General features: G+C 40.2%; 1 protein-coding gene across 1 annotated transcript; it reads left to right on the top strand.

Moving 5' to 3' along the window:
• Positions 1 to 95: 95 nt before the first annotated feature.
• Positions 96 to 25695, top strand: slc22a7 (solute carrier family 22 member 7). Its single transcript, XM_008104903.3, has 10 exons — positions 96 to 510; positions 8361 to 8464; positions 9648 to 9802; positions 11028 to 11196; positions 14483 to 14606; positions 15206 to 15321; positions 15435 to 15649; positions 18300 to 18408; positions 23236 to 23442; positions 25495 to 25695. Exons 1-10 carry the CDS (start codon positions 121 to 123, stop codon positions 25556 to 25558), a joined length of 1653 nt encoding a protein of 550 aa, XP_008103110.1. The 5' UTR covers positions 96 to 120; the 3' UTR covers positions 25559 to 25695.
• The last annotated feature ends 258 nt before the right edge of the window (positions 25696 to 25953 follow it).

Genomic DNA, 25953 nt, shown 5'->3' on the forward strand with positions numbered 1-25953 from the left:
CAAAGTCCTTCAAGCTTTTAAAAGTGCAAGATCTTCTCTTTTTATGTAACATAAGGTCTGAAAGAATTCTCTCCTCCAGTAGCTCTCTGGCCTTAAGAACGAGCAAGATCATTGACAAAGATGAACTTTGAAGATCTCCTACAAGAGGTTGGTGGTTTTGGCAACTTCCAGGTCCTAATATTGCTCCTGCTCTGCTTTCCAAGACTTTTATTGCCCATGCATTTCCTACTGCACAACTTTCTGGCAGCCATTCCACCCCATCACTGCAACATCACATATGAGGATCAGTTGGCCAACCTCACCAAGCAAGAAGTGTGGTTTATTAGCATCCCCAGGGATTCTGAAGATGTCTTCAGTTCCTGCAAGATGTTCTCTGAACCTCAGTTTCATTTACTGGTTAACTCTACCAAGGAAGCAGCTAACACCACAACGAACATCACTGCTGTCCAGAACTGCCAACATGGATGGATCTATGATCAATCCCAGTTCACTTCTACTATAGCCACCCAGGTAATGTTCCATGTTCCTCTTATTTGTGATGCTTGTACCTCTCCATTGGTTCTTCCAGATGGGACAAATGTTCCAAGGGGGCATGGTATTTATTTCTATGGTTCTCATTTAAATATATATATATATATATATCCAAAAATAACCAATTATCCCATTAGTCAGTCACAATGTCAGGGGAAAACCTTTACCTTTACTAAAGTACAAGCACTTTTGGGGACCCAAAACATCTTCCACACATTTACAAAAAAACAATCAAATGACAATATATTAACAATATATATTCCTTCAAAGACTAGATCAAGTGGACATAGAGACAGCAACAACCAGCAAAACTTGGCAAAACCCAAGGGGCAACAAAAATCAAAACAAATCAGCAGACCTGAAGAATTACAGTAGATGAAACACCAGAGTCCCAAACCCAAGCAGGAATTAATGAACAGACTAATGTATTCAGAACATACACATCAAATAAAATATATACAATACAACGGATTTTGAGATACACCTTTCGATCAAAAGAGTCTTTTCAAAATAAAAGGAACATTTATAGCAACCAGTTCTGAGAATAAACCTTTCTCTCAATAATACATAAACTTCCCTGGAAGATTTAACAGGAGCAATATTCTCATAAGAAGTCTTTGGTATAAGTAACACAATTATAGAATGACAAAATTACATATAACTAGCATGATATCTAAATAACAAAAAAGCACCTGCAAAATAAAATAAGATTTTTTTTAAAAGGACAGCGAAAACTATATTTCATACATACTAATAATGCAAATAGGAGGACACTACTGACCAGCAGGTACAGAAAGAGTTAATTCTGCTTGCCTGGTCCTCTCATTGGAACAAGGGTCTACAGTCCGTGGTTTAAATTAAATAATAATCCCAGACAAAACATAAACATGTACATTATTTCAAGCACTGACTGTCCACAGGACTGAAAAGGCATCGCTAAAGATCGCCAAGGTCAAACTTTTCACAAAGCCATTTTTTAAAGTCAGATCACAATTGTAAGAAATCTTTTTCATATAGAATTACAAGCTCGGTAGATGACAGTAATGCTCTAAATGTAGCATATCTTGATTACAGTAAGGCTTTCAACAAGGATCCACATAATATTCTCAGAAAGAATAAAATTAGACTAGACAATGCTACTGTTAGATGGATTAGGAATTACTTAACTGGTTGAACCCAAGGGGTGCCAACTTGATGGCTCCTCTTCATCCTAGAGAGAAGTGATAGTGGGATACCACTGTGTTCTGTTCTAGGCCCACTGTTATTCAATATTTTTTACTTGGATGACAGAATAGAAGACATGCTTATTAAATCTGCAGATGACACTAAATTTGGAGAGATAGTTAATAACCTAGAGAACACGACCAGAATCCAAATGACCTAACAAATTGGAGAGTTGAGTCAAAACTAAGAAAATGAATTTCAACATGGAGAAATCTATTTTTATACACTGAGGCATAGAAATGAAATGCACAGATATAGGATGGGTGATACTTGGCTTGAAAACAGTACAAATGAAAGGGATCTATCACAAGCTGAACAAGATTCAATACTGTGATGTGTCTGCTAAAAAACCCCAATGTGATTCTAGGCTGCATCAATAGAAGTGTCAAGACTGAGGGAAGTCATAGTCCCACTCTATTCTGGTTTGGTCAGACCTCATCTGGAATAACACTGTGTCCAGTTCTGGGCACCACCATTCAAGAAGGATATTGATGTGTCTAGGAAAACATATTCCATCTAAACGTTAAAAAGAACTTCCTGATGGCAATAGCTGTTTGCCAGTAGAATATGCTGCCTTGGAGTGTGCTGGAAGTCTTCAAGCAGATGCTGGATGGCCATCTATAGGTGGTACTTTTATTGTGTTCTATTGCATGGCAGGGGATTGGACTGGATGGCCCTTATGGTCTCTTCCAACTCTATGATTTGAATGGATCAGATGATTTCTAATATAGGATGTCCTACAAAGACCCACCAGAGGTAGCTATGAACAAACCAATACTTTAGAAAATTAATGGCAATGTATGGAAATAGCCCTCCTGATAGAATATGGATGTATCTACACTGTTTGACACCACTTTAACTGCCTTAGCTCAACACTATGATATCCCGGGAGCTATAGTTGACAGATGACTCACGTGCCCACATACACATGAACTTGGGACTAAGAATTTCACAAAGCTTGGGAGATTGAGCAACTGCTTTCTACTTGAGGAATATCTGTACAGAGGGGTAGAATGATAATAATAGTGAAGATTATTCACTAAAGTATGTGGTGTGGAGATGATCAGAGATTGAAAACAGGATGACAAGTCAGGGCTGGAAGGAAACAGAGTGACAAAGCAAAGATGAAACACAGTGGGATATAAGAACCCACGTCATAACAGGAAAGGAGAGTGGTGCCTGAATAAAAATGTCTAATTTCTCTTCAAGAAGTACTTCCAAACATCTCTGTGATTTTGCTCATCTGAATCTATCTTCTTTTGTCCATGAATCTCTTTGGAACCTCTTTGGGATAAGATTGAAAGCCTATATAGTTCAAAACACAGATTGGATGAGGGAGGAGGTTTTTCAAAACTACACTCCCTCCCAGTATCCGTAGCCATCATTTGCATTGATTATGTTGGTGAGGAATTTGTTCCAAGCTCTGATACAACATCATTTTTATCGCAATGCCTTTATGGCAACCCTAAGGTGAATACATTATGGTTTTTCTGGGGGTGAGAACATTGCCAAAGGTTAGAGTTAAAGATAAAGGTTTTCCCCTGACGTTAAGTCCAGTCGTGACTGACTCTGGGGGTTGGTGCTCATCTCCATTTCTAAGCCGAAGAGCCGGCGTTGTCCGTAGACACCTCCAAGGTCATGTGGCCGGCATGACTGCATGGAGCACCATTACCTTCCCGCTGGAGCGGTACCTATTGATGTACTCACATTGGCATGTTTTCGAGCTGCTAGGTTGGCAGGAGATGGGGCTAACAGCGGGCGCTCATTCCGCTCCCGGCATTTGAACCTGGGACCTTTCGGTCTGCAAGTTCAGCAGTTCAGCACTTTAACACACTGCGCCACCACCAGGGGCCCAAAGGTTACCCAGTAGGTTTTTATGGCTGAGTAACAATTCGAACCATGATCTCTAGAGTTATAACTTAATACTCAAAAGACTATGCCGCACTGGCAATGTCTAGCTACTGGCACCTAAATCTGAACATCAGAAAACAATCCTTTCCTTTAGTGACTAGAAGTCCACAGGCATGATGCTGCATCTAAGTTGTTGGTAGCATTTTCCCATCTAGGGTTGCAATTGTGAAGGGGTGGAATGAATGCATTGCCCTCAAATAAGAATTCTGTCACTTCCAACTGAAACTTTCCTTCAGTCTCAAAATTTCTTCTACTTAAGAAAGTGAGATATTGAAAGGGGTATACATTTCCAAGGTAACACTAGTTATCTTTTATCTACATTCCATTCAATGGTGGTGAATTTTTGCCTTCAAGCCTAAACCCAACTGGCCTCAATGACCAAGCCCCAACTGAGTTGAAACAAGGGCAGTTGAATCTAAAACTCTTCCAGGTCAACTGATGCTGGGATCTCTTGCTCTGGACCAAATTTGTGTGAACATTGTGGATATTTTTCTGAGCTGGAGGAGGTTTCACCTTGACCACACTGTCCTGTTTTGGGACCTTTCTGCCAATGGAGTGGTTCTGCGGGAAGGTTGCCCTGTTGGTAGATCTCCAAAGGCATTTCTGCCTGCAGAAGAAGATTATATCTGTTCTAATTCTCTACTACCAGCATAGTTTGAAATACAATGGTGTAGCTAGTCATTCTTTGGTCCCTTCAAAATGTTCTGGATTGTTTTCCTCCAGGACAGCCAGCTCTATTTAAGAGATAGTCTGATACTCATCTGAAGTCTTTGTCCCCTTGATAAAAATGCTGCTCTGTCATACCAGCTAAGGAAAAGCCTCCTAGATTAGACTAAACATCTGTCCAGTCTAACACTCATTTTCACATAGTGGTTAACCAAATGTTATATGCAGACAGATAAACATGCTGTCTGTGCAACTCCACTTTATTGGAAAAATATATCAATTGGCCCTACAAGGTGTGGTGTGACTTATGTGCCTAAAAGGATTTTGGTCACAGAGTGATGTCAATATTGTTCCCTGTCTGTCATTTCCATTAGTTCTATTTATCAGTTAAGACTTATCTGCCATGATGTTCTCAGATGTAACGGAATGGTCCCAAAATATTTTGCTGCCTAAAGCAAAGGACATGATAGCATCCAGGAATAAAAGAAGGCTGGATTACAAGTTGAATCTTGCTTTAATAGTGGCAAAAAAGAATGAGTCTGTAAGCATTCCTGAAGGCAGCAGGCTTGTCTAGCACAGTGTTTCCCAAACTCTTGTCTTCCAGATGTTTTGGACTTCACTTTTTAGAATCCTTGATCATTGGTTAAGGAAGCTGAGGCTCCTAGGAGTTGAAGTCCAAAGCACCTGGAAGACTAGTGAGTGGAAATCAATGGTCTACTCTAGCAGGTTTGGCATAGACCTTGTGGGGCATGGAGGTCTGTCATTCAAGAGAAAGATATGATTGAGGGACCTCAGGATAACCCCTGAGGAGGCCAGAAGAATGACTGGCAGATGCCTCACATTGTCTAATGGTAGGGCTAATGTTTGCAGGCAGTTATCATTACCCTCTCAAACATTATCAAAGCTCACACTTCCCAGCTCACCCCAGACACCTGAGCTCACCCCAGACACCTGTCAAAGCTGTTTGAGAGTAAATGTTTTATCATTTGAGGGAATAAAACAACCATAAAGTTCACTCAAGTTGAAAATCCTTATGTCTGCATGTCCAAAAACAGACCTTGAAATATTGAGAATTGAGAGTACAATAATAAAAGATTATAAAACACCTATGTAACCACCTACTAATCTGTTCCACTCCATCTTATTCAACACCAATTCTGTGGGGTGGTGGTAGTTGTGCACTTCCATTCTTCTATACCTTTCAATACCATGCTGAAGTCCAAAGGCATCTAAAAGAAGCTGTTTCACTTGGAAAACAGAATAATGTTGCATATTCCAACAGCTTTAGTATTGAATTATGGACACATTATTTTGCTGGTGTAGATCCAGCCTCAGATACACAACAAAAGAACTGGGGTGAACTATGCTTAGGAAAAAACATGCTAAGAGAACCAGCCTAGATGAAGAAATGTATCTGCTGGAAACCATGAGAAGGATTCGCTCTCCCAACAAATTCTTGTTTCCTAGGAGAAATTTTCCTGAACATAAACACTATAGAATGAATGCAATTTGATACTACTTTAATTGCCATGACTCATTGCTATTGAATTATGGGAGTTCTGATCTGGTGAGGCAACAGCTTTGGAAGAAAATACTAAAGACATTGTAAAACTACAATTGTCATGATTCCATAACATTGAGCCATGACATGGCAGTTCAAGTGGTGTCAAACTGCATTAATTGTACTGTGTAGGTGCATGCCTCAATGTTTTGTGTGCCCGAGGAGTCTTTCTTTCTTTCTTTCTTTCTTTCTTTCTTTCTTTCTTTCTTTCTTTCTTTCTTTCTTTCTTTCTTTCTTTCTTTCTTTCTTTCTTTCTTTCTTTCTTTCTTTCACCTCTCTCTCTTTCTCTGCACACATAAAAACAAATGGCTCAAGGACCAAAGTCAGGCCACAACCTTTTGAGAAGTTGGCTGAGGTCTGGGGTGACATAACACTAAATTAATGCAAAGCATGTTCAGAGAAAGTGTGCTTCATATATAACTAGGACCCTTGTCTTATGCAAATTAGACCAATAGGTCAATCAATGACTCTCTTGAATTTTAGCCTCATGCAATCGTTAAAGTCACTTACGTTTTTTAACTGGCATCAACACTGCAGGCAAGCTAAGAAGTTATGTAATAGCCACAACATGAAGTATCTGGAAGTATGTTTCAGAGAGTTATTTTCAAATCTTGGTTTGATGATGAGAGGATTTTTCCCAAGTTTCCCTGAAATTTCGGGTTGCACCACAAGAGGGAGGTCTTCATGAGCTCTAACTGTCCTGGTTTGGCAGAGACACTCTCCTCTTTAATTCTCTGCTGTCTCCCTTATACAAAATACAATATATAATATTTTAAATGCTTTTACAATTTCCCAGTTTCTCTTCCATCTTTCCACATAAAGAAATTCAGAAACACCTTGGAGGTAAATCGGAAAAACATAAAGGCTAGTATAAACATTTGTGGATTACAATTTGCTCCATCAGAACCAAGATGTCCATCTTTAATGAGTCAAGAATGTGATAAAACATCCAAAATATGCAATCCAATTCTGGGCTACCTCAGCAGGAGTAAAGTGTCTATATTCTGCTTGTATCAGAACCCAGCCAGGAATATTGTCCCTGGTTCTGGGAACAACATTTCAAGAAGGATATAGAAAAGTTGGAATATACAAAGAGAAGAGTGACCTAGATGTTCAGAGATCTGGAAACCAAGCTCTATGAGGAATAACTTAAGGGTATATCTTTATCTTGGAGAAGATAATAATAATAATAATAATAATAATAATAATAATAATAATAATAATAATAATACGTTATTTATATCCCGCCACAATCTCTCTGCGGGGACTCGAGGCAGCTTACATGGGGCAAAGCCCGACAACATAGTCAAATATGGCGCAGCTGACTATGGCGCATCTGGCTAGTAACCAGCTGCAATAAATCATGACTGAGAAGTCATGAGTTCGAAGCCCGAGTCGGGTTAAGCCCCTGACCATTAAATAGCCCAGCTTGCTGTTTACCTATGCAGCCCGAAAGACAGTTGCATCTGACAAGTAGGAAAATTTAGGTATGCTTTATGTGGGAGGCTAATTTAACTAATTTACAACACCATAAAACTGCCAGCAACATGCCAGAAAGGAATGAGGAAGTATCGTCACTAGTGGACAGTGGAGCAACAGCTCCCCCTGTGGCCGGAATCGTGAAGCTGGAATGTTAAATGCCTCTGTGTCTGTCTATACTGTATGTTGTTTGTCTGAATGGCATTGAATGTTTGCCATATATATGTTCATTGTAATCCGCCCTGAGTCCCCTTCGGGGTGAGAAGGACGGAATATAAATACTGTAAATAAATAATAAAATAAGCAAAGACGTGATACACAATTCACAATATAAACAATAAAAACAGCAATGCAGTATAAAACTGGAATATTATCAAAACAGTTAATAATAAATCGATCAACCACTGACATAGTTCTATCAACTCCATGGGTGGGGAAACTAAGCAGCAATGCAGATAAAATGATGGCTTAAGTGCACAGAAAAAGGACCTAGTAAAATATAGGATAAATTATTAATATTAAACTCCGGAGCTGGCTAACTAATGGCAGTCTCACCAAAGGTCAACCGGCACATCCAGGTCTTTAATTGTTTCTTGAGGGAAAGTAGAGAGGGGGCTAACCTAAGAGAAGACTTAGAGATGACAGGGTAACCATGCTTTAATATCTGAAGAGATGATGCATGTAGAAGATGGAACCAATTCGTTTCCTGCTGCTCCAGAGACCAGGACATGAAGTAATGGATGCACATTCCAAGAAAAGATTCCTCCTAAACATTAGGGAGAACTGCTAAACTGTAAGAGCTGTAAGACATTGGAAAGGATGTGCTTTGGAGGGTCATGGACTCTTAGAGATTGTCTGGTAATATTTAAGGGGTGTTTCATTGTGTATTCTTTCATAGCAGGGGATTAAATTAGATGGCCCTCCTGGTCCTTTCCACGTCTAAGATTATACGATTCTATGAAATTTTGCTTTGACTCTTTTGTTCCAGTGGGACTTGGTTTGTGAACAAAGAGGACTGAACCAAGCAACTGCTACTTTCTTCTTCATTGGTGTCATGTTTGGGGCTGTGATCTTTGGCTACCTCTCAGATAGGTAATTGGATTCTATTATTTTCTACTATCTTTTCTCCACATGCAGTTTCCCCCTTCCTCTACTTCTAAAACTAGGGCAAGAAACTTAGGCAGGGGAGATGCACTAATCCCTAGGAGAACTTGGATATGCATTAATGCATTAATCCCTTATGAGACCATTGAGAAATACTATTATTTACAAAAATATACACACACACCATTCTCTCTCAGGGGCATGAGGAGCATTTCCATCATCATTTAGAACCATCCTTGGCCATTTGTGGGTCCAGGAGAAGCTCTCTAGCAACAGAAAGTGAGCACGATCACTTATATTCTGCTTTTAAAAATGCATCTTCTGGGACTAAAATAGTCCAGGAGAGCAAATATGTGTTGGAAATACTCTCCACATCTTTAAGCCATGTCCACAATCCCATGGTCAGTGTGTCTACCAACCATGTTAGCTATTGGATCATGGAAAGTGTTGCTGAAAAAGGCAATTTTCTAAGCTCTTGGACTCCCTTTCCCAACCAACACATTGGACTATTTATTTATTTCCAACATTTATATCCCGCCCTTCTCACTCAGGGCGGCAACTAGTTGTCTTGCTCAAAAGAACAACACAGATGAAACACCACAGTAAAAATAAAAAGGGGGTAACAAATGGGTGGAAGTCCTGAAATAAATCTTTGCATATATTTCTATATTCATGGACACTGCTCAATAGATGCAAGTTTCCAATATTAAGCACTGCTTCTGCTCATAGAGATACTCCATACTTATTTGGGGCCAAAAGGATAAACGCTGGCCAATATTCTGAATTGGTCATTCTCATCACACATTGTAGAGAAAAGATCAGGCATTTGAGCATGAGTAGCAGTAGAATCACGATATGAATATATGACTCACTGACAGACTCCCACCTGGACATGAAAAGCGCCTTAAATGTATATTTAAATGTATAATTATGTAGGTTTTAATGTATATTTTAATTTTTATTGTATTTTTTAAATTTTTTGAAAGACTTTTAAATCTGATGTAAACTGTTTTTCTGATGTATATGTTTATATTGTAAGCTGCCCTGAGTCCCCTGATGGGTGAGAAGGGCGGGGTAGAAGTGATGTAATAATAAATAAATAAATAAAGATGGGGATAGCTGGCAACACCCAATTTGTTGTGTAAATAACATTTTCTTTCTGGCATGGCAGGTTTGGCCGGAAATCCATGCTCCTTGTGGCATATGTAGGCACCCTACTCTTTGGCATGCTGAGTGCCATCTCCGTTACATACAGTATGCTTGCGGTCACACGGACCCTGACAGGGGTGGCTATGTCCGGACTCTCCCTCATTGTACTACCTCTAGGTAAGCACAACAGAATTTCAAGTACAGGCCTCTCAAGTACAGGAAGAGACATGCTCTCCACTATGTACCTGCTGTAGAAAGTACATGTTCAAGTATCGTTCATGAGCTTTGGAAGATTTTGGTGGATGCCCGCCATAGATGTGGGCGAAACGTCAGGAGAGAATACTTCTAGAAGATGGCCATACAGCCCGGAAAACATACAACGACCCTGTGATCCCGGCCATGAAAGCCTTCGACAACACTTTGGAAGATTTTCTTTGCAAGATGGCTATTGGAATCTAGTAAAGATCTGATCATGTTATAAATTTAAGGCTGAAATGCAGTTGTTGACAAGAATATGCATAATTTGGGATTAAGTGCACATATGTCTCTTTTTAGATGTTCTGCAAGGAGCTATTCACTAGTTTCTTGTGCAACGACCAACTTCTTGGAGGCCACAAATATGGCAATTTTCTGGCTATAAAAGGGTGGAGAAAAACAGCCATGAATGCTTTGATGCAGCAGAGGGCCCATCCAGACAGGCCCATATCCCGGGACTTGTCCTGGTTTTACCTGAGGTGTCCGAATGATGCCTCAGGTAAAACCAACTTAATCTGGAGAAAACTGGGATTTCTTAGTTTGCTCCGGATTAATAAAACACCTGGAAACTTTCGGACTTTATACTAAGGTCCGGAGCTCCTCTCAGGATCACTGCCAGCAGGCTCCTCGGGTAAGTTTGTGTGTGTGTGTGTGTGTGTGTGTGTGTGTGGGGAGACTGGGGGTCTGGGGGTGGCTGGTTGATCCGGGACGGCATGTAGCCACCCCGCAGGGAAATCCTGAAGTTTGGGATGAGTGTGTAGTCTTAATCGCGGGAGGAACTGGGTTTAAATCATTTCCTCCCAAGATTAAGGCCTGCATGGAAGAGCCCATAAAGTAAGAGGAATTAAGTCACTCCTAGATTGCAGAGATGTGCTGGAGATTTTTTTTTTATTAAAAAAAACTCATTTCTGGGCGCATCACACTAGAATTAATATAGGTTGATACCACATTAATGGCCATGGCTCTATGCTAGGAAGTCATGGATTTTTAAGAAACACATTAAACTCTTTAAAAATGTTGATTCACTGTATGGTGTGTTCTCATAGCACCAGATTCAAGGTGGGTATGAATAGTTTCTCCCTCAAGTGTAGATAATTTATGCATCTACACGTACACATACTTACTCAGTTCTGCTTCTATGTTCCAGGCTTAGAATGGGTGGATGTACACCATCGCACCTTATCCGGGGTCATAACTAGTATCTTCTGGAGTGTGGGAAATATGCTCCTTGCTCTGATTGCCTACTTTGTGCGGGACTGGCGATGGCTGCTGTTTGCTGTCACTCTGCCTTGTTTCGTGGGCATCGCCTCTTTGTGGTGGGTAAAATTAACACTTCATGATTCTGTGTTAGTGAGTGCACAGTTATGACGACATAGCTGTGAGGACATGCCCTGAATTCTGGCCTTTTCATTCCAACAGGAGCAAAGTTTGCATGGAATAAGTTATAGCAAATGTAGTAACCTGTAAGAAATGTTGGCAGGTAAACCTTTAACTGTTTAATTTGAGTATGAATGATTTCCATAGCTTACCAGGCATTCAAAAAGGCAAGAATTGGTGTCATGGCAGAAACAGTGAAGGGTACTTTTTAAGGTTCTTCCATGACGGACTAAGATCTTGCCTTTCACCACTCAGAGAAGGGAATATTTCCTTTTTTGATAACAGGGACAACTGAGATTACTCATCCCAGGTGTTTTGGGTCGATTTTTGCTGATGAAAATGAGCACAGTAAACTCTCAGTTAACCAGAATGCAAGCAACCGAAACTCTCACGCAATCAGCAAAACTATAGTACTTTAAATAAAAATGAAAATAAAATCAACTGTGCTACATTGAATTTAGTTAGTATTTATTTGTCTTTATTTCTTTTTAATTAATGTATTTCAATATTAATATCAAGTCAATACACAGTTTATGGTATGATATAGTGTTAGTTAGGCCTGTTTTTAATAGTAACTCTCAAGCAACCAGAAACTGCATTTATCTGATATCTACTAATTTCCATGGGTGCCAGTTAACTGAGTGTCTACTGCCGACCTATAGTATTTTCAACTGTATTCTATTTTTAATCAGTTTTCAGATTTATTTTCCAGACAATGGGAAATAATGGAAAATCAAAAGCAATGCAGCAAGGTTGATAACAAGTTACATTTTAGGTTGTTATAAAATGTTACATAACAAAACATTGCTATTTAAATTTCAATGAGAAATGACCATAAGAATTCAGCTTAGATTTGAGTAACTCCAGCAGCATCCATTATCAAGTAATCCACCTGAAAAGAAAATCTGTTTTATCCCTGCAGGTCCTCCTCAGAATTTGCCCTAATTTTTCCACAGTCCAGTCGATTTGAGGTGCCACCATTGATACAACAAAATTTTCTCTTCATAGACAATATATCTATGTTTAGAAAACAATTGTGGAGGAAAGCAGAGCTAAAATGCACCCCTTGTTACATGTAGAATACACACATTTAACCAGTTGCCTGAGTAGACTATGAATATCCTTGATTTTGATGAAACAAGAATCCATCCCTAGTCCCCAAACATTATTACACAACTCAAGCCTGAATTCTGGGTAAAGGCACAAGAAATTAGTACACATTAAGGGAAAGGTGTTAATCTGTGTCCAGAAGTTGGGTATAAACTGAAATTAGTGATTCAGTAGCTTGTGCCTAATGTCAATCATGCACATTCTGACCTCGTGCTTAACCCTACCACAGCAATGGTTCACCAAGAGCTAAATAAATGTCAGGCTGAATACAGGGGAGCAGATATTTACCTTCTACCCCTTTTCTACAGTAAAAAGAGTTTTGAGAAACTGCTTGCTCTAGAACTCACTTTAGAACTCATTTTAATAGTTCTTCATATGTATTTTCACCCACTGTTGACCTCTGAATAATCAAGACATTAGAGACCAGATTATGAGTTACACGTAAATATACAGTAGAGTCTCACTTATCCAACATAAACGGGTCGGCAGAACGTTGGATAAGTGAATATGTTGGATAATAAGGAGAAATTAAGGAAAAGCCTATTAAACATCAAATTAGGTTATGATTTTACAAATTAAGCACCAAAACATCATGTTATACAACAAATTTGACAGAAAAAGTAGTTCAATACACAGTAATGCTATGTAGCAATTACTGTATTTACGAATTTAGCACCAAAATATCACAATGTTTTGAAAACATTGACTACAAAAATGCATTGGATCATCCAGAACGTTGGATAGGTGAGTCTCTACTGTATATAGATTTTCTGTGCATCTTTCTCAGGAATGAAAAGCTGCTTTGGAAAGAAGGACAGTGAGCAGCGAGAGGTGCTTAACATTTCAGGATGTTTTCTACAATTTTGAATTTCTATTCAAAATTATGCCTCTTTTTGCCATGGGTGCCTAATAGTTTTTCTGCTGGACATGTTTTCTGCTTAAAATTGCACCCCTTCTTGAGGAATGCATTGAGAATTTCTTGGGAAATTCACACCCAACAATCTTCTCTCTCCACCCAAAAATATGGGGGACAAAAATTCCAACCTTCCTCATAGAGTTGCTTGTCGAGTTACACAAAAATCATAGCTGAAATCCTCTTTGCAGGATTTACAAACATTAAGTGCACACTTTTTTGGTTGTTACAAACGTAGGTGTTCTCTTTTCTCATATGCAATATCCGAAGCGCCCCCCCCCCCTACAACTTGGACCCACCATTGTGTAGTGATAACTGTCAGGTTCCATTCAGCATTAGCTATGTTTCTATTGGATAGACACTTTATTGTAAAAGGATTTTCACAGATCACACAGGAGCTTTGTTGGTCCCAAAACATTTATTGTTCAGACTAAAATGTTACTCTAAGGTCCAACATATATAAGGCTCATACGCTTATTACACGCAGGTTGATAAACACACAGACTTTCTGATATCCAATTCTTTGCTTCCTTTCCCACAAGACCTTGAGCAACTGACCTTTCCTGCATGCTAACTTTCCAGTTCCTGCCCATTTGGTCACTACTTAGCCCACTGTCCATTTATTAATGTCATGCATATTGCACATGGATATCATAATCAAATAACTTATGGTTATGACGTTAACCTTCCTTTCATGGCCATTCTGTTATTGATGGAAAGTAGAGACGATCGGAGAACCATCTGGCTTCATGTTGACATCATCTGCTGAGACCTCCTGGTAGATCTTAGTGGAAGATGTCCTCAGTCTTTGTCTGATTATGGGAACATAGGTAGATACATTTCTTATATCTGGCTATGTTCTGATGACATCATCTGTAAAGACTAACTGGCAGATGTTGGTGGAAGATGTCCTTGATTGATGTCTGGCTATGGGAACAACGCAATTCTATGGTCATTTTCCAGCAGGAGAAATTCTTCTAGGAAGACCTAGAAATTCCTAGAGAGATGCTCCTTCAGGTTAAAAAATAGCAATTTTTAAATTTGCAGTTATTCACTTTCTTGGGGATTCCTAACCCCAGCGAATGTGGGGGCGTGACTATAAATTATCTTCATGAACATTATGTTTGGCATGGAGTGGATGGGTTGGTCTCAAAATGTTTTCACTGATAATCTACAATGCCGCTTGATCTTCTATTTAACAGGTGGCTCTCAGAATCTGCCAGGTGGTTGTTGACCAAGGGAAGGCTTGAGCAAGCTCACAAAGAGCTTCAAAGATGTGCCAAAATGAATGGAAGGAAGGAATGTGGGGCCAAGATAAACCTTGAGGTAAGTCAAGGGATCAGGGTTTGAAATGGAACAAAGAAACAAAACTTATTTTTCTCACAATCATGGAAATGCCACTGATGTGCCTTCTTCAGAAACAAAAGAATCAGCTTGGCAGAATTTTCACTTTGGCCATGAGCTCAAATTCTTTAGCAATTCCCCATCCTCACTCACAGCATTGAGAATGTCTCTGCCATAGGGAAGATCACAGCTTCTGGAACAAAATGTTTAGAGACAAATATTGACATGTTGAAGTACAGAGCTGTATGTATCACACATCTTTTTTTTTGCACCTTTTGTGTTGACTTGCTATCAATACAATTAGCTCCTGTATGTACAATGAGGAAAAAGGAGGAAAGGTGCAACTTTCTCTCTTTATTTCAGGTGGCAAATGTTTTTGGGCTCTCCACTTCTCTTAGGAAATCAATTTCTCCCCATCTCTCTCTACCTGTTCCAGAAAGCTAAGGTTTACCAACATTAAAAAAAACAAAACAAAAAAACTTGGAGGCAGGCATATTTTGTTTTTTAATATTTGATATAAATGACTGAATCCACTTTTTCAAAATTAGTGTCTAACCTAAAACCCTGTGTTCCTTTTTCAGATCTTAAGCAAGACTGCAGCAACTGTAGCACAAAAGCCAGGCAGTAATTATTCCTACACCAGCCTTTTTCAAACACCGATGCTGAGAAGAATATCTTCTTGCATGGGTGCCGTGTGGTGAGGAGGCACATCTCCCTTCCTTCCCCTTTCCCCCAACACATGGATTTCTTTCCTACCTGCACTTGAGTCTGGGATTCCTCAGCACATCCCTTTATTTCTCTTCTCTTCAGGTTTGGGGTGGCCTTTTCCTACTACGGCATGAGCATGAACATCACTGGCTTTGGCCTGGATATGTACATGACCCAGTTTGTCTTTGGGATCATTGAAATTCCTGCCAAGGTCATTATGTATATTGTGGTTAATTGGGCCGGACGAAGACATTGCCAGGCCTGGACTCTTATTCTTGCAGGGCTATCTATAGGAGCCAACATTGTCATCCCAAAGTGTAAGTAGTTTCATTTCATATAATATATAATACACAATATATATATGATGTTATAATATCCTAATACTAGTTGGGCTCCTCTATCAACCACGCAATTCAAGTATACAGGCAGTCCTAGGATTACAAACAAGATCGGTTCTGTAGATTTGTTCTTAAGTTGTATGCACAAAGATCTCTGTCCAGCTAGGCATGGTGACATGGGCATGATCACTTTTATGATTTTTTTTTTCGTGTCAGGAGCAACCGGAGTTGCTTCTGGAGTGAGAGAATTGGCCGTCTGCAAGGACGTTGCCCAGGGGACGCCCGGATGTTTTGATGTTTTACCATCCTTGTGGGAGGCTTCTCTCATGTCCCCGCATGGAGCTGGAGCTGATAGAGGGAGCTCATCCGCACTCTCCCCAGGTGGGATTCGAACCTGGCAGCTTTCAGGTCAGCAACCCAACCTTCAAGTTACGAGGCTTTTATCCCCTTGGCCACCGGGGGCTCCTCACTTTTATGATGAGGGCTGTGTGATGAGAATTATTTATTATTTATTTATTTACAGCATTTATATTCCGCCCTTCTCACCCCGAAGGGGACTCAGGATGGATCACATTACTCATATAGGCAAACATTCAATGCCTTTTAACATAGAACAAAGACAAGACAAACATAGGTTCTGAGCGGGCCTCGAACTCATGACCTCCTGGTCAGAGTGATTCATTGCAGCTGGTTTCAGCTGGCTTGCTCTCCAGCCTGCGCCACAGCCCGGGCACATCTTCCCTTCCCTTCCCTATGTTCAGTTAGATCAAACCAAATTGGACTTGATCCCATAGTTCCAGACTGCCCTGAAGCTCTGGCATATTTTCAAATTTCCACAAAAACCATAGTATCTAATGTCTTTGACAAAAGTAGAGAAAAATCTGTTTAAACAAAAAAAAAAAAAACCATGTGATACTCATCAGAAAAACCATTGTGTGTCATGGAAACCATCGGGGATCCATTCACAATAAATCCAAGGTTTTGGGTTCATGTAAACAAGCCCCAAGTGACATCTCCTGGCCCGATTCCTACATATCTGACAGAAACATCATTCATTCATGCTGTAATTGCTGCTAGGATGGACCTCATTCTCTTATTATATTAAAACAAGCTTAGGTATTAGAATTATTCACTGTTGGGTTTTAGGTTTTAACAATCCATAAGAATGTGGGTAAACTACATCTCCCATCACCATCTGTTCTTGTTCCCAAACCACACCAGTAGTTAAAGTTGGCCATGGTGGGTATGTTTACCAGGTTTGGTCCAAATCCATTATTGGTGTGGTTCACCGTGCTTTCTGGATGTGAGCAAACTACAACTCCCAGCACCCAAGGTGAATTCCCTCCAAATCTCTCCAGTATTTTATTTTGGTCATGGGGGGAACTGTGTTCCAAGCTTGGTCCAGATCCATCATTGGTGGGAATCACAAGACTCTCTGGAAGTGGGAGCCATCTCCAAAATTGCCCACAAACAGATACATATAATATAACACTCACAAACATTCGAACATGTTTTCATTTTTATTATATATCAACTATTTCTATTTTTCTATAAAAATATAAAAGCAAAATAAATAGTTTTTCATGGTTGCTTTTGATTTTGAGTCAATGTCTATAATATCTTAAGCATACATTCTCATCAGCTGTCAATAGTCAGATACTAAATACCAGTGCATATAATTTATTCAATGTCAGATAACAACCTTTGAGTGGCAATGACCAAATGCTATTTACATGCTAAACAGTTCAGCCAAGCATTAATCAATTTATTAAAAAATCAAATATAATTTGACAGATATTGAAATCAAACGTCATTGGGCATCAAATAATTCATGATCCTTTTGAATAGGTTCAGATAATATATTTATCATTGGAATTCAAAGAGGATTTGATGGAGCTAATGCATTTGAGCTCTATAAACTGCTCACAACAATTCAGTCATTCTAAAGGACAAAGATTTAACTTCTTTATTAGTATTTATTCAGATCTTACATAGAAATATTCAGATGTTAAGGGTGCATCGGCACTATAGAAGTCATGCATTAATCTTCTCTGCCAGAGAGTGCCTCACCAAACTACAACTCCCATGACTGCATAAAATTGAGGCAAGACAGATGAAGTAGTCTCAAACTGCATTAATTCTAAAATGTAATTGCAAACCTAATTCAGTAGTTAGTCAGATGTGATATAAATCTGTGCAACTATTAGTATATAAATATTTGTCCAACATGGTGTTTGAGGCTGGATCTACACTGCCATACAATCCAGTTTCTGAATCCAGATTATCTGCTTTGAACTGGATTATATTAGTCTATACTGCCATATAATCCAGTTCAAAGTAGATAATCTGGATTCAGAAACTGCATTATATGGCAGTGTAGATGGGGCCAAAGCGATCTTGAAAATAATTGCTCACCTTTACTGTGAGGCATAAGTAATATAATGTTCCTCGTTAAACTCACTATTGAGGATTGAATATGGAGACGCTTGTATAGTGCACTGTAGTGGATTGAGAATGAGGTGGTTTTCCTGTAGCACAACTGGATTGGGATTATGGGAGCTGTAGTCCAACAACATCAAGAGGCTGGGATTCTGCTAACTCCCTGAACTGTGCTTTTCCACCTCCTTAGCTCTGGAGACTTTGCGCTCAGTGGTTGCCATCATTGGCAAAGGATTATCGGAAGCTTCCTTCACCACCGTCTTCTTGTATTCATCAGAGCTCTATCCCACTGTCCTTAGGTAAGAGATGCTTGCACTTTGCCACTGTGTAATTCTGGACCAAACTAATAATTCAGTCTAACTCAATCAATTGGGGCTGTTTGTTCCCTGCCTTTAATTCAGGGATGGGTTCTGGATAATGTTTTAGTACAAACTGCACTAAAACATAAGCAAGAGGTTGGGAGATTCCTTGTAAAACGTAATAGTCAGCCCTCCACATTCACTATGATTAGAGGCGCAGGACTGCCACAAAAGTAGAAAAACTGCAAATTTGTTGTCGTTCAGCCCGTTCAGCCCATGGTGATGCCTGCTCCTTGGATTACTGAGGAAGTGGATCATGGGATTTCTGAGCCTGTGAGTCAACATGAGATTTTAAGTCCTGAAAATGAGCAGTATGTGTCTCCAGGAGCTCGTGAAGGCCACATTTCAGAGAGGGGCTCAGATGCTGCTGAGGAGTTGTTCCCTAGAGAGACAAGGTCAGAGGCTGAAGTGACCTCAGAGGATGAAATCCCAGGTGGAGAGGATAACGAGCTGGTAGATAGGAAACTTAATTTTCGTAGACTTCAGGCTGCTCAGTAGAATCTCCGAAATTCGCAGTACTTGTTACAGAAAAAGCCCTTATCAGGAAGTTAGGGGAAAAGGCATAATTTTATGTGCATATTACAGAGGCTGTGGGGTAATTGAGACAACAGCTCTTGTCAAGTCCTAGTCAAGCCTGCTAAGGGAATTCTAGTTCCATGTCTTTGTTCATGTTTTATGCTTCCAAGTTTGAAGAATTGTTCCTGTATTGGATTCATGTTGCCTTGTATTTCTGATTCTTTTGTATTCCTGTGCTGGATGTTCTGTTGCTTTGGGGTTTTTCTATTTTACGATTTTTGCTGAACTGCTTTTTATATAATCTTCAATAAATTGCTTTGCTGATTTAATTTGGACTGGGGTGTGGTGGTTAAGTACAGAGGTTCTTCCTGCCCTGAAGTACAACTATTAACCACCCCCCACACATACACTTTTGTTTAAACTTGAGGTAACACCTGCCTAGAAATCTCTAGGGGTCCTTCCAGACAGGCCCTATATCCCAGGATCTGATCTCTGGTTTTCTGCTTTAAACTGGATTATATGAGTCTACACTGCCAGATAATCTGGGATAAAGAGAAAACCTGTGATCAGATCCTGGGATATAGGGTCTGTCTTGAAGGACCCTAAGTTTTCCAGCACAGAAAATTGCACTGGAAGACCAAGAAATGCCCAGAGACATTTGAATCAAATCTATGAATAATCAAATCTGTACTACTTAGTGAGTTGTAAGTATTAAGCTGCCCAACAAATTACAATGGTGAAAATTAATAAATATATAGATTTAAAAATTCCTATGGTGAAAAGTAATATATGCTTCCTTTCCTATTTTAATGTAACTTTAATATTTACAACACCACTTGGAAGCTGAATACATTTGCAATATGGGATACTATTCCCCTATAATTTAGTGCAACTACATCCCTGTAAATATAAAAAAACTAAAAAGGGTTTTGTTGCAGTGCATTGGAAAAGTTACTTTTTACATGTCAAAAGAAAGGACGTTATTTCTTCTTAAGTTACACTTGTTATTTCATGCGGTTGTATTTTCTTATTAGAAAAGAACTAATTAATTTCAGAGAACTGGGCTGTAATACAGGCAGACCCCAAGTTACAAAAAAGAGGTTTGTCCTTAAGTTAAATTTGTATGTAAATCGGAATAGGTACATTTTTTTAAAAGTGTAAATCCAGCCAAAAATATATTTCGGTAGTTTAGGGAAGGGTTAACATCCCTGTAACATTTCTTTTGCTTGGAAGATTTCACCTCACTTTCTGTCCCTGTGACAACTGGAGTTTGAAAAATTTGGCTTGTTGCGGTAGTAAGAATTGGTGGTAAAGCTTCAGTGGAGACGCCCCATTCTCATTATAATTCTTTCAAAAGTGAATTTCCCTTCTTAGGGATAGATTTCTCTCACTTCCTGTTGTCTCATGCCCATTCTTAAGTATGAGTCATTTGTAAGTCGGATGTTTGGAACTCAAGGATTGCCTGTATTGGATTTGTTGAACAATGTCATTTACCAATGAAAAGGCCCTTCACTTCAGGACAATTAGGCTTATTCACAATATACGTTTAATCAATGACTTAATAAATTGACTAATTTATTCACTCATATGATGGCTTCAGAAAAAATCAAACCAATTGTTGAGTACATTGCAATTATACAGTTATCAACATCATGCAGTACATTTATTTGTATCAGATGCTGGAGAATAGGAGTGCTCTTGTATTGCACCCATGAGGTTAATATAGGCATCTGGCTGACCATGATGAAAAACAAGATATTAAACTAAAGAAACAGATGGTTTTGAACAGATGGTTCTGCTCACCAATACAATTAATGGCATGACTCCCAAATCCACAGGACCAGTACCTGCAGTTTCATTTATCCACAAACAATAAAATGCCTGCTCTTTAGGCATTTTCTATGGCAGTGGTTCTCAATCTGGGGTTCCCAGATGTTTTTTGCTTACAACTCCCAGAAATCCTAGCCAGTTTACCAGCTGTTAGGATTTTTGGGAGTTGAAGGCCAAAAACATCTGGGGACCTCAGGTTGAGAACCACTGTTCTATGGTATTCTTGCTAGAATTTTCTGGGTGTTAGGGAAAACTACCCCAGAACAGCAGAACACCCAAAAATATGCAAAAACAGGATACTTATAGTTGAGCATTCAGCTCACAGCCAGCAGAGCGTGTAGTGCCATGTGGCTGTAAATAATTTAGAGTTTAGGAGGCAAAGATCCAGAGTTTAATCTTTAAAATCACAAAAGATTTATTTACAAAAACAATATCTACTGGTACATTTCTTCAGAGTAAAGAACTGGGTCTGAGCTACACCAATTAAACTCACCTCTTCTAAGATTCAAAAGAGAGGGGGGGAAATCAGCAAGCACACATCTCGCCTGGCACACAAGCAGAGAGATCTCTGTGGGCAGTGTGGGGTTGAACTCCAACAATTCTTACCCTGGAAGTTCTCTATTTCAACAGGATTCCCTGTTATGGTTTTGCATATCCACACCAACTTGAGGTTTGCATGAGGCATCCTTTTAAGATCAACCAAAATATATTACTTTCTGTCTGAAAGCAGCAAATCATACCTTCCCTCTCCAAAATGAGCTTCATGCATCTCCTCCAACTGTCCCAGTTTCGCTCTTATTGGGGCTTTTAAAATGTCCCATTTCTCTCTCTTCCTCTTATTTCCTTCCCTTTAACCCTCTCAACTCAGCAGAGAAAAGAGAGGAGGAAAGCAGAAAGAATCTTGCCCTTGCCGGTGGGTTAAGGCAAAAGCAAACTGCTGCAGCCATTCCTAGCTCATTTGTTTTTATTCCTTAATTAAGTTTTCCATGTTGACCACAGTCTAACGTTGCTTGGCTTGCCATGGTTTTCATTTGTAAAATGTTAGCAGTTATGTCATAGTGGGCTTAGCTTATCCAGTTATTCCAGCCCCTGAGGAATAAACCTCACAGTCACCTCTCCCTGTTCCTGACAGTAGCAGTGGGTTAAACCCTTGTGCCGGCAGGACTGATGACTTGAAGGTTGGGTTGCTGTGCTGAAGGTTGCCAATTCGAATCCAACCCGGGGAGAGCACAGATGAGCTCCCTCTATCAGCTCCAGCTCCTTGTGGAGACACGAGAGAAGCCTCCCACAAGGATGGTAAAAACATCAAAAACATTCGGGTGTTCCCTGGACAATGTCTTTGCAAATGGCTAGTTCTCTCATACCAGAAGTGACTTGCAGTTTCTCAAGTTGCTCCTGACACAAAAAAACAAAACTAAACAGTAGAATCATAGAATCATAGAGTTGGAAGAGACCTTGTGGGCCATCCAGCCCAACCCCCTGCCAAGAAGGAGGAGAATAGCATTCAAAGAATCCCTGACAGATGGCCATCCAGCCTCTGTTTAAAGGCCTCCAAAGAAGGAGCCTCCACCACACCCCAGGGCAGTGCTGAACACAGCTCTCACAGTTAGGAAGTTCTTCCTGATGTTCAGGTGGAATCTCCGTTCCTGTAGTTTGAAGCCATTGTTCCGCGTCCTAGTCTCTAGGGCAGCAGAAAACAAGCTTGCTCCTTCCTCCCTATGACTTCTCCTCACATATTTATACATGGCCCTCATCATGTCTCCCCTCAGCCTCTCTTTAAGCCGCTCCTCATAGGGCTTGTTCTCCAGACCCTTGATCATTTTAGTCTTCCCTCCTGTGGACACTTTCCAGTTTGTTGACATCTCCCTTTAATTGCAGTGCCCACAATTGGACATAGTATTCCAGGTGTGGTCTAACCAAGGCAGAATAGAGGGGGAGCATGACTTCCCTGGATCTAGACACTATACTTCTATGGATGAGGCCAAAATCCTGTTGGCTTTTTTAGCTGCCACATCACATTGTTGGCTCATGTTTAACTTGTTGTCCACGAGGACTCCAAGTTCTTTTTCACACGTATTGCTGTCGAGCCAGGCGTCCTTCATTCGGTATCTTTGCATTCCATTTTTTCTGCCTAAGTGGAGTATCTTGCATTTGTCTCAGTTTAGGTTCATTTTGTTAGTTTTGTCCCATCTCTCTAATCTGTTAAGATCGTTTTGGATTCTGCTCCTGTCTTCTGGAATATTGGCTGCCCCTCCTAATTTGGTGTTGTCTGGAAACTTGATGATCATTCCTTCTAACCCTTCGTCTAAGTCATTAATAAAGATTTATAATAAAGATTTATAAATTAAATCCATTTTGCCTTTTTATGAGACTGAGGTGCCTATATTATTGTTTTTATATGTTCCTCTGCTTTCTATCTAGACAGAAAGGGCAAGGATACTGTGCCTTCATGGGACGCCTCGGTGGGTCCGTGGCCCCACTCATTTTCTTGTTGGATGGGCTCTGGAAGCCACTGCCCCAAGTGACGTATTGTGCCATAGCTGTGCTTTGCGGCTCATCAGTCTTCTTCCTCCCTGAGACATTAAATGTCCGACTGCCAGAGACAATTGAGGACACTGAAAAGCAAAGGTGAGACAGCCTTGGCTCAATGCTACGGAGTTCGGGGATTGGTAGTTTTGTAAGATACTTGTCCTTCTCTGTCAAGACTGATCTCATGCCACAACAAACTACAAATCCCAGAGGTTCCATAGGATGGAGCCATGGCAGTTAAAGTCATGTCAAACTGCAATAATTCTGCAGTGCGGATGGTCTCCACTCTGGATGGTGCATGGTTTTGGTAAGAAAAGGAAAAGTCGTTACTAAAGGAAAGATATTGTGTGAAATAAAAGCAATGGTCTAGAGCAGGCATGGGCAAACTCTGGCTCTCCAGGTGTTTTGGACTTCAACTCCCACAATTCCTGGCCTCGGGCCCCTTCCTTTCCCCCCTCAGCCGCTTAAGCGGAAAAGGAAAAGGAAGGGGCCCGAGGCCAGGAATTGTGGGAGTTGAAGTCCAAAACATCTGGAGGGCCAAAGTTTTCCTATGCTTGCTCTAGAGATTAATGTTCAAGTCCTGACTCACAAAGTTATTTCATGTAGGATTTAAAATCAGTTTCACTAGGAGCAGCCCTATGTCAAAGATCTGTGTGAACAGAAGAATCCCCTATGTGGCCTGTTATGGTCATTATTTTGCTTATGTTACTGACAGTCTTGAATAAGCCTACAGAGAGCAACAGGACTCAAGCTTTGTTGTGATCATGAGCTCCCATGCCTTCAATAGCATTTAGATCACTAACTGCTGATGTTGCATCTACACTGTAAAATTAATGCAGTTGGACACCCTTTTCACTGCCATGGCTCAATACTATGGAATCTTGGAAGTTGTGGTTTCACAAGATCTTTATACTTCTTTAAAAAACACTGGTAGAATTATAGAATTATAGAGTTGGAAGACACCTCATGGGCCATCCAGTCCAACCTCCTGCCAAAAAGCAGGAAATTGCATTCAAAGCACCCCCGACAGATGGCCATCCAGCCTCTGCTTAAAAGCTTCCAAAGAAGGAGCCTCCACCATACTCCGTGGCAGCAAGTTCCACTGTTGAACAGCTCTCACAATGTGGAAGTTCTTCCTGATGTTCAGGTGGAATCTCCTTTCCTGTAGTTTGAAGCCATTGTTCCGCATCCTAGTCTCCAGGGCAGCAGAAAACAAGCTTGCTCCCTCCTCCTTATGACTTCCCCTCACATATTTATACATGGCCCTCATCATTTCTCCTCTCAGCCTTCTCTTCTGCAGGCTAAACATGCCCAGCTCTTTAAGCCGCTCCTCATAGGGCTTGTTCTCCAGACCCTTGATCATTTTAGTTGCCCTCCTCTGGACACTTTCCAGCTTGTCAACATCTCCTTTCAACTGTGAGGCCCAGAATTGGACACAGTATTCCAGATGTGGTCTGACTAAAGTATAAATCCCATAATTACATGTCATTGACCCTTCATATAACTTGATTGTTGGAGGGACGTCTGGCTGTCTTTGTTATGTCACTGAGATGTGTGTCACAGGAGACACAGTTCTTGTCTTTCCTCTGTCCATTAAAATAGTCTTGGCTATCAATTTTCAAGACAGCCTTCATATCAGCTCCATTCTACTTAATTTCTAATCTGAGTAGCCTTAGTTTTCTACTTGTTCCATTCCAATTCTGTAACTCTATGAGTTTCTTGAGAATTTCTAATTATCTAGCCATCACTTGGCTGGTACATCCTCAAGTGTGATCCCTTCAATATATGTTCCGGCAGATGTCAAATAGCAAAAAATAGGAGAAAATACAAAAGAAAAATGCTCTCAGTGGGGAAGGGGTTTTACTTCTTTTGAAGGGGGAAAAGAGGAAATAAATACATTGATAATCTATCATTAATTTTTTTTGCAATGTAGGGCTCTTCCACACAGCTATATAATCCAGAATATCAAGACAGACAACTCCACAATATCTGCTTTGTACTGGATTATCTGAGTCCACACTGCCATATATTCCAGTTCAAAGCAGATAATGTGGGATTTTATTCAGTTGTGTGGAAGGGGCCATAGTTTCCAGGGTGGTGAAAGTGCATCCATCAGTGATCCCAACCTTTCATTTTGCTCTTTAATTGCAGCTTGGAAAAGGAGAAACCACTGCGTGGGAATATCTCCGAAGCCATGCCTCTGAAGTCATTATAGTAACGGCCTGCTGCGGGGTTGTTGCACTAACAACAGGGGAGTGAGGGCCAGCAGAAGAGATGATCAAGGACTATGTAAGAACCAGCTGAGGACAAACTCTGATTTTATATCACAATAAAGCAAGCAATGCTATCCCATCTGGTGTTGTTTCACAGCATGGTGGTGAAGAGTTGATGGGACCCCTGCTTCTTTCACCTGGTTCTTTGCCATGTGCATTGCTAACAGTGTCAGTAGTTACAAGTAATGCTCAGTGGGGCATTTCTTAGCACATAGTTGGCCCCAAGCTAAACTATTTAATCCATTTAGATTGGGGCTTCTTACACTTTTTCCACTCATGGCCCCTTTCCACCTGAGAAATGTTTGCTTTACCCCAGGTATAAAAATATATAAATTAG

This window comes from Anolis carolinensis, chromosome 1 (assembly GCF_035594765.1).
Source record: "Anolis carolinensis isolate JA03-04 chromosome 1, rAnoCar3.1.pri, whole genome shotgun sequence".
In the NCBI taxonomy this organism is placed as follows: domain Eukaryota; kingdom Metazoa; phylum Chordata; class Lepidosauria; order Squamata; family Dactyloidae; genus Anolis; species Anolis carolinensis.